The sequence below is a fragment of the Puntigrus tetrazona genome, chromosome 16, assembly GCF_018831695.1.
Source record: "Puntigrus tetrazona isolate hp1 chromosome 16, ASM1883169v1, whole genome shotgun sequence".
In the NCBI taxonomy this organism is placed as follows: Eukaryota; Metazoa; Chordata; class Actinopteri; order Cypriniformes; family Cyprinidae; genus Puntigrus; species Puntigrus tetrazona.
The window spans coordinates 19095396-19114496 of record NC_056714.1 but is presented as its reverse complement, the minus strand read 5'-3'; the positions used below and the strand labels follow the sequence as shown (position 1 = coordinate 19114496).

The following is a 19101-nucleotide window of genomic DNA, read 5'->3' as shown; positions in this document are numbered from 1 at the left end:
AGCTACATGATCTTGTGTTCTTGTCCTCAGGGCTCTTCCCAATCTCCAACCACCCTCAACCCCCCGACCCCTGCCTCTGAACGGACGGTCGCCTGGGTGTCCAACATGCCCCATCTTTCTGCTGACATAGAGAGCTCCCGCATCGACCGAGAGGAATACAAACTCAAGGAGTATTCAAAGAGCATGGACGAGTCGCGGCTGGACAGGGTGCGTTTCTCTCTTACTCTACTAACTATACCACGCATCTTCCGAGGGCTTATTACAGTCACACCAACGGATATCGTGATGCTACAGAAGGCTGCTGTGATGTGAATGTTAAGTACATTTTATTTGAGCAATCCTTTAATTTAGAGTTTCATTCTTGTGCAAACACGCCGCAAGACACTCAAGTTGTGTCTCCCACCTCGGCACACAAGTGTCAAGGAAATGCATATCGTGTCTTTCACCTCTGCAACAGATGGTGCTGGCAGACTCATTTATGCATTATTTAAATATCAAATGAGAATGAGCAGCCTTCTGCAGTAAACAGACTTCAGGAGAGAGCAGCATGTACCTCCCGGCCGCTCTTGACCCCCCCCCGCTCTCCCCTGTGCAAATTTGCGTAGATGTGACACTCAAACGCTTTTTCATTGTTTCGCGGTGTGCCTATTAAAGGACAGCTTCTTCTTTAGCTGTGAATCAGCATTTTTAAGACGCATTTTCTCATTCTCGTGTGATTTGATCAGTTGTCCACCTAGGCAACATTTTCGTGCTTGAATGACGCGTCCCTCGTGGAAAAGCTTCAGGGAGCGAAACTGCGCTTGCTTGTAAACCAAATTTTGGCCAAAAGCTGACGGTTGCTCGTTACTGGAAAAACCACAGTGTCCCTGAAAATGACCGAGCTGCAAAAATACGCCAACGGTCATTATTTACTCACCCCCATGCCATCCTAATCCTGTGTGGCTTACTCTCTTAGTCAAACATGAAATCTTGAAAAATATTGTGCCCACGATGTACTTTAGAAATGTCTCTTTTATGTTCCACAGAAGAAAGAAAGGATTTTGGAATGAGATAAGTAAATGTCCACTACTTTTAGTAGGTGAATCCCCAACGCTTAACACTAGGAATACTTAATCACCTTTTTTATTACTTTTTTGCATTGCAGTTTATTAAATCCATTTAATAGATAATATCTTGTTATTTATATTTTTATATTTTTAAACCTATTTTATTTTAAATACATTTTTAATTCTATAAATTTTTATTATTGTATGTCAATTTTAACGTTTTTTTTAACGTCTTTTTTTAAAATGCTTTTAGCACATTTTAAGGCATTTAATAGGTTTTAAGTATATTTCAAAACTTTATTAAAGTTCATTTATTCACTTTTCGATTATTTTTTCATTTATCAAACTTATTTTATTTTAAATTAATTTGTCATACTATAAATTTTTATTATTGTATGTCAATTTAACTGTGTTAAATTGTTAAAAAGTTCTTTTTTTTAAGTGTCTTTTTTAAAACGCTTTTAGCATTTAATAGGTTTTAATTAAATTTGAAAACTTTTTTAAAGTTCATTTATTCACTTTTTGATTATTTCTTTTACTCAAAACTTTTACTATTACTTTTTTTGTTCGTCCAGATTGTAATAGCATGATAAACATTTATTAAATTAATATTTTTAATTAAATTGAATAGTTTTAACTGATTCAGTTAACATTTAACTCTTTTTAAAATTTTTTCAAAATTAATTGAAATATTTTTGCAAAACTTTTCTGGTATCATACCTTTTAATACTTGAACAACTTTTTGACACTTTTAGTTACTCACTCACCAACCTATTCCCTTACTGTCCCAAGGAAGCCGTCAAGACGAGCGTAACATCTGCTCTGATAACAGGCCTGCTGTCCTCCTCTCTTCTCTGGATGCAGGTGCGTGAGTACGAGGAGGAGATCAACTCTCTGAAGGAGCGTCTGATGATGTCACACCGCAAGCTGGAGGAGTACGAGAGGAGGCTGTTAACTCAGGAGCAGCAGACCAATAAAATCCTGCTGCAGTATCAGAGCCGACTGGAGGACAGCGAGAGGAGACTGAGACAGCAGCAGATGGAGAAAGACAACCAAATTAAAGGAATTATTGACAGGTAATATGACAAACGAAGGCTGGAGAAACACTGAGCGATGGTTAGACGATCGCACTCGCTGTGTACTTACTGCACTTCTGTTCTTTTGACGAAGACCCCTTATGTGACGCTGTTTAGAAATGGTGGCCCCAAAAAGTATTTGTGTTATTAAACCAAACTGAAAATAAAAATATCTAAAAGGCACTGCGTTAACGAAATGTGGTGGCATTCATTAAAGAAATATAGCACAAGAACACTTTCACGAAAAGTGATAACACATTACGTGCACTGCTGTTTAAAAGTTCAGATGTTTGGAAAGAAGAAAGTTATTTATTTAACCAAAAATACAGTAAAAAAAATTTATTTTATTATTTTTTTTATTTAATTTATTCCTGTAGATTTTTGTTTTAGCATTACTACTACTAGAAAATGTATTATTACTATTACGTTTTTTATTGTATTCTTTTTATTATTATTTTGAATAATAAATCAGCATTTATTTGAAATATAATAATCTTTTGTTACGTTACAAACAAATGTTCAATATTTTTGTATATCATTTTATAGCAATAATGCAATAATTGCTTTCGATTAATTTAATGCATCTTTGCAGAAAAAAAAAAACTATTCATTTTATTTTTTATTCAATATTATTAACTTTCCATTCCATTTTATTTATGTATTATATACAGTATTTTATTTAATATAGGTTTTTTTAAGAATGATGCAGATGTCCAAATACTTTTTAGGGTCACTGTGTATGTGTTTCTTACATTTTATAAGGGGTTCTCTAAAGCGAGCGCCATTTATGTTGAATTGTGCCACTCTCGTATCAGTTTAACGTGAACGCCTCAGTCTTGTAATCGCCACGTTGTGTCTCCTCACAAAGCTCCTTTTTAATTGACGAACCGGGTACACTTCCTCCCCGTTGTTGTTTTACTCATTTCATCATTTTTATCTGTGTTATTTGGATTCTTTTCAGCTGCGTGAATCCGCAGAGATCCATCTTCCAATATTTTGTTCACCGTTATAAATGACATCACCCCTCCCATTGGTTGATGAAATGATGATGTAACTTCCTGTAATGCAGCACTTACCGCATATCTTATGTCACAGAGTATATTTAATCCAATTCTAGGAATGAAGACATGGAGTCAAGACACTCAGATGATGAAGGGAGACCCGGTTCTTACTCCCAAAAGGGCGTAAAAATATAAATCATCAAGTCTCTTCCCTCCTTGACGTGTATTAGCGCGATACCTTACTGGAATGATCTCAGGATGAACGGGATGCGTTTGTAAATGGGGTTTGCGGTAAATATTTGTCATTTCAAGCACTGCCGTCTGAGGAAACACGTTTCACATGGACAGACTGCGCTTGAGCTTAAGAGGAAATGTTTAATGTTTACCGCTTGCAACGGCTCGGCCATCCACTAATAAAAATTCTGTGACTATTTGTTCACCCTCGTGTCGTTCCAAACCTGTATGCGAAAGGAAAAAAACAAAGCAAAGTAAAGTTAAATCAATAAAACGCATTTATTTATTGTGCTTTTGGACGAAGAATACATCAGTGGAGAGCGATACGGGTTTGAGAATGAGATGAGGGTATGGAATCTGCAATAATAATAATGTTTTATTATTTAAAAAGCCTTTATCCGGCTTTTGCCTGTTGATCTTAAATGTAGAAAAGGTGCTGGCGATTTCTCTTCCAAATAACCATCGACGATTGTAGCAGAACTTCTTAAACCTTCAAGCTCTCCGCTTGGCTTCTCTCTTCGCTGCGTACTGTGTGATGAAAGTGTCTTGCACATCAGGATAGATCACGTGTCAGATGTTCATGTTCTCCATATCTCTATGTGCTATCACAAGAACAGCGCTCTCATGTGTCCACCGCTCCTCGTCACGTTTGGCTTTCAGTTCGTTCGGGCCTCGCGGGAATCTCAAGGGCGCGCGTTTTCAAATATGCAATAAAACGACTGAAAAAGGCTTGCTAGGTTTGCTTGTATTTATACGCAAGCCTCATATACGTTTCCTGATGTTTAAAATCATGGCTTAATCTCACAAAACCTAGTCAAGGTCATGTTGCGCTTCGAAATAAATATATTAAAGAAAAATTACTTAATTATTTAGAATTAATTTAAACGTCTATTTTATATTTTAATAACGTATAAATTAATTTGTTGTTTAATGTATTATACATATATAATTAGAAAAATGTTACGCTATATATATTTTAAATATATTTATATAAATATATTTTAATATTTAATGCAAAGTCATTTATGCTTTTCTATTAAGTAAATGTGCAAATATTTTTTTTCTTTTGATTTTGAGGTGAAACATGACCCGGGTTTGTTTTCAGCTTTACGGATAAATACTAACGCAACAAACCATAGTGTTCGGTATGTTTCAGTGTTATGTTTCATGTGCGATATCAAGATGATGCGGTATGAAATATTAAACCTGAGGTAAGTGAGTTGTGATACAGGCACTTATAAATAACTTATTTTGTGTGGTGCTGTTTGTGAAATAAACATAGAGATGTGAATTATAGATCAAGAAACATAAATACTGAATTAATTTAGGGCTGAAATGAATTCTTAGAAAATCTTTTTCGCAATGTGTTGTTGAAATAAACAATAACGTGGAAGAATATGGAATGTTTGCACTGAAAAAAAGCCTTTTTTAAAAGTCTTTTTGATTTTCATTGTTAGCCTTTCAGATATCGATGTATAAAAATGAGTTAAAATGATGTATACGGTTAGAAACCAATAACAAAGACATTGCTTCCCTATAAATCTTTTTAAAAGCTATTTATTCAGAAATATAGAGTCTAGATAATATATATATTCTGTACACAAGATATATATTTAATTCTTGTAGCCAAACTGTGTGCAATAAATATGCCTTGATACTGTAGCAATGTTAAATAGCACAATGACGTTTTATTAACGGTTCCTTCTCATGACCCTTCTGACCTCTGCTTGTGAAATGTGTCTGACCCTTGTTAATAAAAACGAAAAAAAATCACATTGTTGTGAAAGACATGAGCGAACTTGAAATAAAATAGTCGATTCTGTCTTTTTCAGACGCCCTGAAGCACTTATTTTGTCTTTACGTTCTGTTTGATTTTGCTGTTGTGTTTTTATTACTTTTGCATTTCAATTTTGTACAAGCATACGTGTACATTTATCAATGGAATAAAATATCCAATCACGTTGTTTTAAACCTAAACTGTGCAATTCATTATTTACCTGTGCCGGAAAACCAGAACAAAGTCGTCCTGCAATCAATAAATGTACCATTTCATATCAGCATACATCAAAACAATGAAAAAAAAAACGAAACGCATGCATTTAATGTCAATTGTACTCATACCGTCTCGTCAACATGTAACATCGTAATACAAAGCCTTTGTTCGGTTGACGGTCACACCGGTGGTTTGTTCTGCCTAAAAAAAAAAAACCAGCGCCCGGAAATGTTGATGGGGGTATGAAAACGTCCCTGTTTGTGTATGAACCAAACGTCACTTTGATGCGCTCTGGCGGCCACTTCAATGGCGTGTAATTGCCGAAATAAGCTGCCAGTGAGAGCGGCAGGCGTCGTTAGAAACCGCGCAACCTGGCCCATTTTCATTCATCAGCTCCCTTATTCCCATGGGATGATGGAAATATGTCATTACGCGACACAATGTGACATATTTTCGAACTTCTCACAGTAGGCTTTCCAGATTGGACCAAATCGGCCAAACTGCTACGGCTCATACCACCGTTCCAAAGCTATTTCTGGCTAATGAACATTTACGTCTGATGCTAATAACTGGAACTAATAATGCCTTTCTCTTTCTCGTTGTTTCTCTCTCCTTGGGTTTCCCGTGAAGACTCATGGCTGTGGAAGACGAGCTGAGGGGGGGGGTGGTGCCTGAGCACAAGCCCAGGATGTTCGCAGACCAGGTCTGTCTTCTCATTCTGGATCTCTCCTGGACTGTTGTTTGCGTGTCTGGTCATCTGTGTTTATGTTGGAATGTCTTCGCTCGCTCGCTTTGCCCGTCTCAACGCTTTACGGGACCGATTTCCGTCGCTGATTTATGATGATTTGTAGGTCAGAACTCGGGAAGAGCAGCACTGATGCTGATGTTGAAACTGAAGTATCCCAAAGGAACTCTTTGCTCAGAGAAGGCTAAAAGGGGTCACGTCAAAAGGAACTTTTCTTTTCCCTGAGAAGAATTCAAAACTGTAACTTCGAGTCTTCTCTAGGGCGAAAAAGTAGAGATATATTGTTGTACAATAGCGTTTAAAAGTTTGGACTTTTATGTGTCTTGTGGTCGCGAAGGCTGCATTTCGTTTCGTTAAAGAAATGTAAATAAATAAATAATTTTAATAAGAAGAAGAAAAAATTATTAGAAAAATAGTTCAGTAATATTGGGAAATATTAAAATGCTATTACAGTTTAAAACAACTATTTTGTATTTAAATATGTAATTCATTTCTGTGATTTATTCTTGATCATTACGCCAGTCTTCAGCACCACATTATCTGTCAGAAATCAGCTGAAAAAGGTTTTTTCTGCGTAATATGTTTTGTGGAAAACTTTTTTTGTGAAATAGGAAATTCGAAAAACTGCTTTTATTCAAAAAATTATTATTTCGTAACGTTATAAATGACTTCTCTGTTATTTTAGATCAGTTTAATGCATCCTTGCTAAATGAAAGGATTAATGTATTTTTAAAAAATAATAATAATAAAAAAGAAATTATAGAATTGCTGTCCCCAAATATATATATATATATGAGATGTGACCCCCAAAATAGTGTTCTTAATTATGTTTTATTTAGGTAATAATTAATTATTAAAACATTGCACATACTGTACAAATTTTAAATACTTTAAAGATTGAAGGTTTGATTTCTTGGCAGTTCTAAGCAACTCTAAGAAACTCTCTCATTATTAGGGTTTTTTTCTCTGGCCAAAGTCTCCTTTTGCCCTCCGTTCAGCCTTATTGCTGTCTAGGTGAAACTGTCTTGGAGATATTATTAAAATATTTCCGTTGGGATAGTTCAAAAAGTACAAACACTTCAATATATAATTGGATAATTCTCGCATTTTTTTGAAACATCATTTGTTCAGTGTTGCTTTGCCTCGAGTGGAAAGATATTTATCCAAGCATTAAACTCCAGTACCTCGTGTTCTTTCCATGCGTCATCCCTTGCTTCTTTTTCATGCTTTGATTTGTCATAAACGGTGCATCGCTGTACTGTATGTTACAACAAACACCAAATTCTCAGCAGTTTCCAGTCTGTGCACACATCACTCGGGCGCTCTGAGCAAACGCTCCAGCGGGGTCGAAATCGACTTCCGATCTGACTTTGAAAAGGAGAAAATCAATAATCCTGTTTCTGACAAGATAAGATGAGATAAAACGAGTGAGCTGCTGCGCGTAGAAGTGAGGGGATCGGGAAAGCTGCTGAGTGGACAGAAGCGCAGACAGACGTTCAGCGCAGTCAGCACAGATTCTCCTGCGCAATACAATTAGCGTGTGAAAGAAAAGCACAGGTGGCCGTCGGAAGATGTTCGGAAGAGGCGAGACTGCAGGTGTTCTTGAAAGGAAACACATTTTTAACATGCATTTTACACATTTAGATTGCCCAAGTCAAATGTGGGGGGTTGGGGATTCTGTCTGGGCCTTATAACACGCGTTATTCTGATGTGATTCACATAAATAACATCACAGACGTATGTTAATTAATATAATGTTATTCATTTACATGATATGGTAAAGAAGGTAAAAACTGGTACATATACATATCACATATTTATATTTATATTTATATATTTGTGCTTTTCGTAATAAACAGAATTGAAATAAAATCACTTTTTTCACTGCCAATCAAAAGTATTTTTTTGCTAACCAAAACGGTATTACTGTGAAATAGCATTGCTAATTAAAATGTTTTCTATTTTATTGTATATTATGCATTTTAAAAATGTATAAATAAATATGCAATTATTATTTCATAATGTATTTCTTACATATTATACAATACTATTTTATAAAATAATAGTATTGATATAAAATAATTATATTTTTATAACTGTATTATTTAAAAGATTTTATAATATATATACACAGTTATACAGTATATATATATATATATAAAGTATAGCATATTAAATATATATATAAAAGTTTTTTCTGAATTTTTATTGTTATTTTCACTTATTAGCAGTTATTTTTGTATATATTTTTATATATTAATTGTCAATACTGAAAAAAGACAAGGGTTTTTTTGCATCAGTAATGGCTGCAGAAAAATCAGCTTTGCATCACAGAAATAAATGACCTTTTAATATATTAATATATTAATATGTTTAATATATTCCGATAGAAAAGAGTTATTTTAAATTGTAATAATATTTCACAGTATCACTGTGTTTACCGAAGTTTTGATTAAATCTGTGCATCTGACTGGTAGTGTAAAAGATAAAAACTCATTCAGCATTAAAACCGATCAAATTCTTTTCCAGAGCCACTCTGATTTCAGAAAGAGAGAAGTTTGTGTTTGTAAAGCGCCCTGGTTTTGACCCGTCCCTGTAGTTTTTAACAATGCGTCTCTGTCAGTTCTGTGTTTGCTCATGTGCTTGGCAGACGTTCACAAGCTGTTGTGTTTGTTTTTGTTCCCCGCCACTTTTATTATGTCAGGTGCATTGAGCCAGTAGCATGTACCTGTTTGCAGATTATTGGGATTTCGAGGGCTGAAGAAGCACTCTGTTGTACTTGCAGGGAAGTGTTTTGTTTAGCTTGTAGCTGCATGTTGGCTGCAAAATCATTACGATGACCAACATGGCACTGAGAGCTTTGGTGCAGATTTTGTTTGCCTTTGACTTATGTGGTGAGGTTTGTGTGTGTATTTTGGTGGACATATAAATGTTCGTCTGGGAATCTGTATGTATTTTTGTGTGAGTGCGTGCGTATGTCCATGTGCATGCCGATCCCGTCTCACGGACACATACTCCCTTTGCCTGCTGGCCCACACCTTCACATACACACGATTCTCTCCTCTCCTCTTCTCCTGTCGTGTGTTGATGAGATACGGTGATTTCTCTTAGGGGAGGCGGCAGTCCATCCTAGTGCAGCCCCGCCTTGCGCCCGTCCCACTGCGAATGCACAGGTAACGACTCACCTGACTGTGACCCGCCCACTCCACCTCTGTCTCCTCCCACATCCACTGTATGTACACTGGACTCGTCCAAACACACACACACACACACACACACCGCACCTCGCCTGCACAAAGTCATATGCACCAGTACTTTCCAGCCAGAGTAAATTAAACTAGAATAAATGTTGACTTGTTTAATTCTGAGAGGGGGAAAAAACTGTTTATGTAGATCCTAGTTTATGGACTTTGAACAGAGATTTGAAGGTTCAGACAAATTTACAGATAGATAGATAGACAATAGATTCACAGATAGATAGATAGATAGATAGACAGATAGATAGATAGATAGATAGATAGATAGACAGATGATATAGGCAAAACAATAGATAGACAGATGATATAGGCAAACAGACATAGAAATTTCTAAGACATTTTTTGTCAAGCCGACTTCATAAATTTATGATGAGAAATGAAACTAACAATTCTGTTGATGTACAATGAGACATTCTGGCAAATATTCTCCCACAGCTCTGTCTCAGTCCACAGTGTTTGTTGATCATCCTAAATTATCTTAAGCAATTATGACACTCCACATAAACTTAAGATAATTTCGAACTTCTCACAGGCATAAAAATATCTGGAGGAAAAAAACTGCACGGTGTAGCAGCTGCATTATTCCTAAAAAAAGTAACACATTATGTTCCGATTGCTTTTTATGGAAAATAATGCATTAGCTAGTTTTTCATTCAAGCTAAAAGTCCATTTAAAACTAAGCAATACTGATAAATGTAATAATTACAGCATTTTGATGAGTGCGTTATCAAATGCTGAGTATCCTGAAGGTTTCAAAGAGATGCTGTTTTTAGGGAGTTTGTTTGTTTAAATGTTTTGCGGGAGGCTTCACCTCACATCCATGCAAAATCTCATCATTTCGGCATAATCTGACGCTGTATAAAGGTACGCAGGTCATATGGCTCAGTGCAAGGCGCAGGACTTCTCATCCCCATGTCCATTCTCTCAACATCATCACCATTGCACTCTGAAACAGATGATGATGAATTCTGGGAAATCTCCGTATCTTTCTCCGCTCCGCCCTGACGGGGGTCAGGGGTGGGTTATCAGCGTGCATGAGATCCTGGATGAGTGTGAGTGTACGTAGTATGTGTTCATGCATCTGTTGCGGTGTTTATAGCGCTTCTAGTGATTTGGAAGTAAGTGTGTAGATATTTGTGCATTGAGTGGCGTGTAGCTGTATCGCTAGCTTGTTGCATAGAAATGTAATGTTCATGGTTGCATTAATAACTCATTTTATGCACTGTTTCTTTTGGGTAAATGAAGACATGCAACGTTCATGTGACGTGAAAGGCCGATTGAAAATGAAAGGTGAATGTATGTGGTGCTGCTCAAAGTGTTTGTGATTATGTTCGCTGCAGGTGATGTTTTATAGGTTTCTGGGTCCTAAAGAGCTGTAGAAACACTTTTGAACCTAAATTACCTGACAGACCAATTCAACCGGGACTTCGATTTGACCACCCAAAGAAAAGCAATGGTTCCAGACGAAAGTGACCGTCGTATGAGTTGCAGTTCTGACAGAGATGCACCCTTTGCTCCTGTTGTCGTCATCACTTGTCTTTCTGTTTAGTGTTGCAGCTAGATCCAAACCTCCGTTCCCCGACTCTAAATCCATATTCATTCGCAAATGCTAGGTTCTGATTGAGAAGAGAAACAAATTGCACCAAAACTGAGTCAGACTGGCTTATGTTAGCAAAGCTAGCCACTTCGCTAATGTAACAGTCTGGAACCAAAGCAAATTCCTTGGTGTTAAAAACATAGAACCCATTAAAGTTGAGTCCTTCACTTTTAATTCTTGTAAAACAGCAGGTGAGTATATTTAAAACGGTAAACATATTAGCGTCAAATGTTAAGTGCAAATGTTGTCGTCATGTTGTTTTGTTGAATTTTTCATGCATTAGCCTCAGGTTTAACTTTAGGTTGATTTAACTTCGATGTTTCCGCCCCAATGCAGACTTCACTGAAAAGGACTGATCATGATGAAAAACACACTGAACATGATTTAGATATAAAATGAGCTGAGGCAGCTTTTGGCACTGCACTGCGCCTCTGTAGGTAAGATTAGCGGAAAAAAGCTAAATAAAAACAGTGTCATTTGTGAATAAGAGCTAAGCCACACATAATACAAAGTCTGAAAGGCAAACTATCCTTTGTGTGTGTGCGTGTGTATGGCAAAGATGGCTTGAGGGTGTTTTCACACTAATAATGAAGTAGCCAAAAATATACATATTTAAGTATATAAATCAATAACTTGATTTAATACTATTCAACTGTATAGAGAAATATTCGTCATTGAGAGTATATTAATATGATATCATTTGCAATGCTTTCAATGTGACTCGCTTTTCAACCAAGTTGCTAAAAACCCTGATTCAAAACAAGTACAGAACATCTGAGTAAGTCATTGAATCGTTCACTCAAGCAGTTAGTTAAAAAAACACTAATTCGCTAGTACTGTGAAGCTAGTACTGGTGACGATCATTTACTTGAACGATTCATTCCTAAACGTTGAATTATTAATGAACAAAATCTGTTGATAGGCGTTATGCCATTTGTTTAGCAAAAACAGGCAAATATAATTTTGTTGCAAAACAGCATTTGTGTATAAAAGAGCACAAGCATTTTTGCTTGTGTGTTATTGTTTTATTAAAAAAATGCATGTGAGCATACCCGATTTCTACTTTCTAATTGCTTGTCTAGTTACTTGCTATTAGTACTCTGGTGGAAAACACAGTAATGACTCTTTACCACATTTACAACCTGAATAGTAAGGTTAATACGTGTGAAAACTCCTTGACATTCTAAATAGTGTATTTGACACTGTTATACGATATCAAAATTGTATATTTGCAATATAATACAAATTTGATATAAAATGTTTGTAAGATAGCAGATAGTTTTTAACTTGATTCATTGTACAAACTTTGTTGTCTTTCATTTGTACTGATGACAGAATCAAGTTTATTTTCAAGCTGTTTTAAATCAGAACTCACTCGGCTAAGAGCTTTGATTTCTTATTTTTACAGAACTAAACAACGCATGTTTTGTTCCCTAGAGTCCTTTGGACTAGCATATTGCTGTCAAGCACATGTGTTGCAAATACAAACTATCACAACAGTTAAGATATACTTGTGATAGCAGAACTAAAAGCACCTACATTTCACATAAATATTCATTCTCACGTCCTGTGTTCTTTACAGTTGATCACACTGCATCAGTTGCATGCTGGCATGCTTAGTAGAAGTCTCTTTTACTGCGCTCGGACACTGTTGTGGCAGCTGTCCTTTTAAAGGGGTCATATCATAAGCTATCAAATTTTTTTGAGAAAAAATAACTATGGGTTATGTCCTGATATAATGGTGGGAATGTGAACATGTTAATGCAATTGCTTCTTAATGCATTTTCAAGTTGCATTAATATGTTAAAATTATACCTCCATTTTATTTTTGCTAATTACAGCTTAGAAGTTTAGGGTCGGTAAGATCTTTTTTAAAGAAGTCTCTTATGCTCACCAAGGCTGCATTTACTTGATCAAAAATACAGTAATGACAGTAATATTGTAATGATTGGAATTTAAAATGTAAGTTAATATATTTTAAATTGATTTTATTCCTGGGGTGCAAAGCTCAATTTTCAGCATCATTATTTCAGTTCTTTTATTATAATAAAGGAAATTACAAATTTCATTTGTGAATATTTTTTTTTATATTAATTTTATTTATTATTATTACCAAATATAGGTATTGTTTATGTAAATTCAAATATGCTAATATTTAGGCTTTTTATATGCTCTTTAGGCTTCCATAAGTAACAGGATGGAAAATATTACATGAATCAATAAAAAAAATCTCAATTAAAAAAAGTAAAAAAAAATAATAATAATGTATGATATGACCCCTTTAATGCAAAATTAACCTCAATGAATAGTGCTCTTCTCATTTAAAATCCCATTTTGAGGATATTTAGCAAATAAAATCCTATAACCAGGGCTTGTATCGTTCTGTGTTTTTGACAACCACTCTGGCCTTCTGCAGTGCAGCCTCAAAACAAAAAAACACGTGTGTCAACAGCAGATTTATAACTCCCCCCTCATCCCTCTTTCTTCCTTTTCTTTGTGTCTATCCCTCTTTCCCTGAGCGATTCTATGGATATTTCTCATTCCTCTGCTATGCAACTCATGCTTCTGTTTTATTCCTCCTTTACTGCTCTTCCAATCCCTCGTCACCTCAAATCTCTCTTTCTCCCTCTCACTCTGACCCCGTGACCTCCATTTGCTTTGATCTTCCTGTTCTGTACTTCCCTATCGATTTTCTTGCCATGGGAACTTCACTTTTACGCATTCCATTCGCTGATTTTGTATTTTTTTTTTTTTGCGGAATCTTCATCCCTCCATCATTCCATCCCTCCGCCTGCTCTCTCTCTTCTCCTCCCCTTTCCTCTCTCTTTCTCTGTCTCGCTAGGAAAAGCAGCTTTCCGCCTTGGGTTCAGCAGACCCCGGTGTGAGTTTTGGAGGAGAATTGACCAGCGCTCCTGGCGTTGTCGGAGTCTCCCAATCGGACAAATCCTCCACCCGATCCCCCCTGAATGGAATCTTGTCCTTCCCATTAGCCTCCCCTCCTCATTCCCGTCCTCACGCACAACTCTGGCCGAACGGAGAACTCTCCGGCAACCAAAAATCAGCAACGGCATCGAGGGCAAGTTCGGAGGGGGAGCAGGTCAATAACAACGCTGACCAAATTTTTTAGGAATTCAGAAGAAAACCTCACGTCCTTTGTCATCCGCATTGAAGGATGAAGCTTCAGTTTTATTTTACGCATTAGACTGAGGACAAGTGGGAGGCAGGACACACCATTACTTGCACCACCCAAAACAAAAGGGCTCTCCATTGGATCCGATACGTTATTCCAAAATCACGTTTTCTTTGGATCAAAGTTAAAAGCCCCTTGCACATACAGTACCTCTGCCACCACAAGTCATCCAAACCACTGGAAAGTGCTCAGTTCAGGTTCCACGTTTTTTTGACTGAGCTCCTTCGTATTGGGTAAAAAATTCTAAGAAGCTGAGAACGACTCTAGGAACGGTGGGCAAACAAACCACACTTACGTCTCAAAGTGTATAAAGTTCGAAATTTGACTCACACGCAAGCTTTGTCTTGGGGATTCTGTCATGTCGTCTGGCTTCCCTAGTGCCTTTCTGTATCTCCTGACAGGGTTTTCAAACAAACGCAAGAATAACGACAGCAGAATTACAGAAATGGTTGTTCAAACACCGCTCTCTTCTCGAGATTGCTCACTTAGGAGAGATTGATGTGTTCTTCTGCCTCAATGTAGTGCTGAAAATGTCAAGCTTTGGAATCCGACCGTGGCTCGGGTTTTTTGTGGACAATGTCTGGAAAGTGCTTGTGGTCTTTGAATTGCCTCACTAGACTGAACTTGTGCAATGTTTTCTCTTCTCAATCTCAGAACCTATGTGTATTTAACTGGTGCTATGGATTCTCAAAGCATTGCTCTGTGTCACATCACCGCCTCCCATTCTGTCATTGTCCTAACTGTTCATATGTGTCTTCGTCCTCCCATTTATCTCCTTACAGGCCGATTTCTTTCAGTGTGTGTCTGCAACGTGAGGTGAGCGTGAGGTGATCTCTGTCAGGTCAAAAACCTTTTGTCTTTTAACTAAACAAGATGGTAGGCCAGAATGCAGTCGTTCTCATAGGGTTTTTTTATACAGAAACGTTTTCCTTAAAATAGACATCATGTGAAATGAGCTGATATTTAAGCTGAATTTTTTTGTGTGTTTTTTGGTTTTAAAGTCAACATGAAAGCCAACTTGACAGCAGCCAATTTTCTCTCCATAATGTGATGTTTTTGAGAACAATAGGAAGAATATATTAAAAATGGATGATATATGCTAGAATGAAGGCTGATGCCTAAAAAAAGAGTTTTCTGAAAAGATAGTATTTCTTTAAAAGATTATAAAAACAAACCTATTATATATATATATATATATATATATATATATATATATATATATATATATATATATATATATATATATAATAATATGCATGCACCAAATAATCATCAATAAGACGACAAAGAATGTAAAAAGTAGTCAATGATTCACACCAAATAATCATTACATTTGCATTCATGGATTTGGCGGATGCTTTTATGCAAAGCAACTTACATTTAGGTTTTTTGTTTCAGTTCACACATTCTCTGTGAATCAAACCCATGGCCTACGGTTTAAGCTTAATTGCGAATAATAAGTTATAAGTAAACAGGGTCCATTTTGTTTTCATGTTGACTTTAAAGTTGCTCAAGCATCTCTAAAGCAGTAGTTTTTGGTGGTGTTGAATGGTCATTTTAGGGATCTTGTTAGATAACAGATATGGTTTGTAAAATAATCAGATCTTAAGTACTGTACAGAAATATTGCTAGCTATAATTCCTCATTGGAGTATCACTGCCATCTGATACTGATTGTATACCTCATCGTTCACTACAGTTTTTGTTTTATTGTTTGTTTTATGATTAATTGGTTCATTGTCATGTTTCTACAGCCTCAAGACATTCACGTGGCTTTGCTGATACCAGTCATTCATTTGTAACCCAATTCATTTGTTGATTGCCTTGTTGTCGCATTATAATCTACTCAAGTTCTGTATGTAACACAGCTAAACCAATACAGCTGGCCTAGATGAGAGCGAGGAGATTTAAGTTGTAACTGCACAATAAAAACACTGAGCTGTACTGTAATATTTATAGATTGGGAAGGCACTAGAGAGGAGAATGGACTGATTGCCATTTTAGCTTTTAAGAGCTTCGAGGGCTATCTTTAAGTGACTTCTACTCCATTTAGTAATAATAAACAGGCAATTTTGTTTATGTCCCAAAAGCGGTTGAGAAAAAGTGGGATAACAGGGTTATCAGCTGATAAATGTGCCATGACATGAATATACCTCAGACGTAGAATCGAATGACTCAGGTAAACATTCAATTGCCTCACAGTTTAACGTAAACTGGATAGAAAAAAATAATAATTTTAAGTTCAACTGCCTGTTTTGGCAGTTAGTCCATTTCTTCTCTGAGATTAGTAGCAGTGATTGGTCAGCGGCTCATCAAGCACCTCCTCTTTTCCCTGCATCTCCAGCCAATCACAAAGCTTCATGGAGGACAATCTGGAACCTAATTGGAGGCCTCACCTTGGACATTCTTCAGGTTGGCCAGGTTTTAATTCCAGGGCGCTGTCACGCGATTCGGTTGGTTGACAGAGGAGAAACTGAGGCTTTGACCCAGTGCCAGAGCCGATCCAAAGAAAAAAAAAAAAATAGGTTCCCTTCCTCTGACGTACCCTCTCTCTGATCAAATTCAATATGATGACCGTTTGGGATACTTAACGTCTACCAGATGGCTTCTGCGTGCCTCTTGACGGCACGAGAGATGTCGCATGCAGCGCAGTGGTTCGTTGAGAGAGCTGGAGAGGTTCTGAGGATCAGATCAATCTCAAAGGTGCTGTTTTTTTTAGGTTCTTTACTAACTAAATGTAGGATATTGAACAATCCTCTACTTCTTCTCATTATGATCTTCATATGCCACATTAGCTCTGCCTGTCATGCCTGCCTGTGTCTCAATCATGTCTTTTATTTTGGGGAAACTGAATATGCACAGCCTTTTTTTTTCCTCAAGAGACGCTAATTTGTCCTTCAGCGAATTTGATAAGAGGCTGGAAATATCCGAACTTTTGTTTCCTGGTGGTTTTCTACTTTTTGACTGGACCTCACCCAGATGAGATCACGTATTTACATGCTGGTAATGTGAGACAAGAACTTGAAAAGTCTGAAAATAATCCCTTTTTTTTTTTAATCCGTGAATTTATGTGACAATCTCTTTGCAAAGCAAAATCAACAACCTGTTATTTTACCTGCTCCCCCTTCCCGCACTTTGCTATGTCCCGGATCCTCACCGACTCCTTTGTATGTGAAAGAAAGATGGATTCTTTTACTTTTTTTTAAATTCTCTTTGGTTTTGCTGTGGAGTTCTTGATTTTATGGACGACATTGTTTGGATGTGGAATCCTCTTATTTAGAAATCTGGCGATCGCGCGTTTGCAGGACGGTGGGTAGTTTTGCGAAGCCAAGTTGCTGTTTTAAATTTAAATTTATTTCCTTGTTTGGATGCCATTTCCGGGCAACATGGACATTTCTCTGCTTCCTTTTTACACCACTAGACAAAAATATAAATGTTGAGAGATCATGCAGGTTAAATAATGTTGTGGGTGACTGTGTGTATATAGAGTGTGTGTACAGTATTTATGTATATACTGGATGTATGGATGGTTATATAATATAAATATAAATATAAATATATATATATATACATACATGTATTTTGTACATAAGAAATGTTTGTATATGCAGTGTACAGAATGTGTTCTTTTACACCAATTTCTCTTTTCCCGATATGTGGAAAAAGAAAAAGCATAACAGAACTTTGTGGGAATGAAAAACTCGCGTTGGCGACTCGTCGGCAGAGTTATTCGAAGCACTTTTCGCTCAGGCTGATTGTACACAGTCTGAAACCTACAATGCATCGCCGTGAGTCCGCCACGCATTTTGCCAGTCTGAAGCTTGCACTCATTTTCTCACTGATTGAGGTGTTTTGTAACAGATTCTGGGTGACAAAGCAATGCTTGTACATAAATATATAGGCTTAATACCTACCGTATGTTTGCATATATCAGCTTTTCAAGAGTCACCTGCTAATCTTTGAAGCTTTTGCATCTCCACTTGCTTTCGATTCCAATGCAGTGCCGTGCGTCAGATGAGGTTTTTTGGATCGCTGTAGAAGGTCGATCTCGTGAGAAGACGTCCCCGTTTTATTCTGCTGATCTTTTGTATGGCCTGATGCTTTATTCCTCCATTACTTGCCTAGCAACTCTTCCATGCAAGTAATCGCTTCTTTGTCCCCTGTAAATGAATGGAGTTCCCATGATGTGCCTCTTTCTAATAAACTTCAGTTGGTCTCTGTCAGCCATAAGCCAATCACAGTCATCTTTCTTGACAAGCCATAAGCCCCGCCCCTAAATTTCCATTTTTGAAAAGGGCAGACACTTGGGAATTTGATTTCTTTTTGTATATATTATATTAATAGAAAGAGTGGTATGTCAGAGTGTATTGCTGATGTTTTTGGATTTGTTATGAATGTTGATATTCTGGTTATTGAATTATGATTATTATTGTAATAATATAATGACTGCTGTTATCATTTCATCATTCTTTAGTTTATTCAATACTGTTAAAGACTTTCATTTCTTTTTGAATAAATCGGAATTTATATTTTTCGGGTGGGCTAATTATAGAAATGAAATCAATTAAACAGATGAATAAAGAAATACATTCTTATTGAATTCATTTATGATTGTGAGAATGAGTTTTTATCTATCTATCTATCTATCTATCTATCTATCTATCTATCTATCTATCTATCTATCTATCTATCTATCTATCTTGTGTTTTCCATGTCTGTCTGTATGAAAAAATAAAGTTGTTACAGTTTGAGATGACATAACTGATATTACAATTGACATAAATGCCTCTTAGGTTCTTGTAGTCTTTATCAACTCAAATGGAGAAAGCCCATTCAGCCTTCAAATCTTCATTAATACCTTCAGCCAAAGTAGTAGATGAAAAGGAACAAGATGGAAGCTTGTGATTTCAGCATAGCTGTGTCTTGTCAAAATGTTACAAATGCAGCTGCCAGGTGGTGCCAG

At 36.5% G+C, this 19101-nt stretch overlaps 1 protein-coding gene across 5 annotated transcripts in view; it reads left to right on the top strand.

The window, feature by feature from the left end:
- syngap1b (synaptic Ras GTPase activating protein 1b) overlaps positions 1-18742 on the top strand; it is a 99675-nt gene extending 80933 nt beyond the window's left edge. For all 5 annotated transcript variants that reach the window (XM_043260783.1, XM_043260784.1, XM_043260781.1 and 2 more), the window contains 4 exons: positions 31-207; positions 1911-2122; positions 5981-6053; positions 13792-18742. In XM_043260783.1, the coding sequence (XP_043116718.1) occupies positions 31-207; positions 1911-2122; positions 5981-6053; positions 13792-14076 (747 nt within the window). In that variant the 3' untranslated portion in view covers positions 14077-18742. The remainder of the gene's footprint in view (positions 1-30; positions 208-1910; positions 2123-5980; positions 6054-13791) is intronic.
- Positions 18743-19101: the final 359 nt, after the last annotated feature.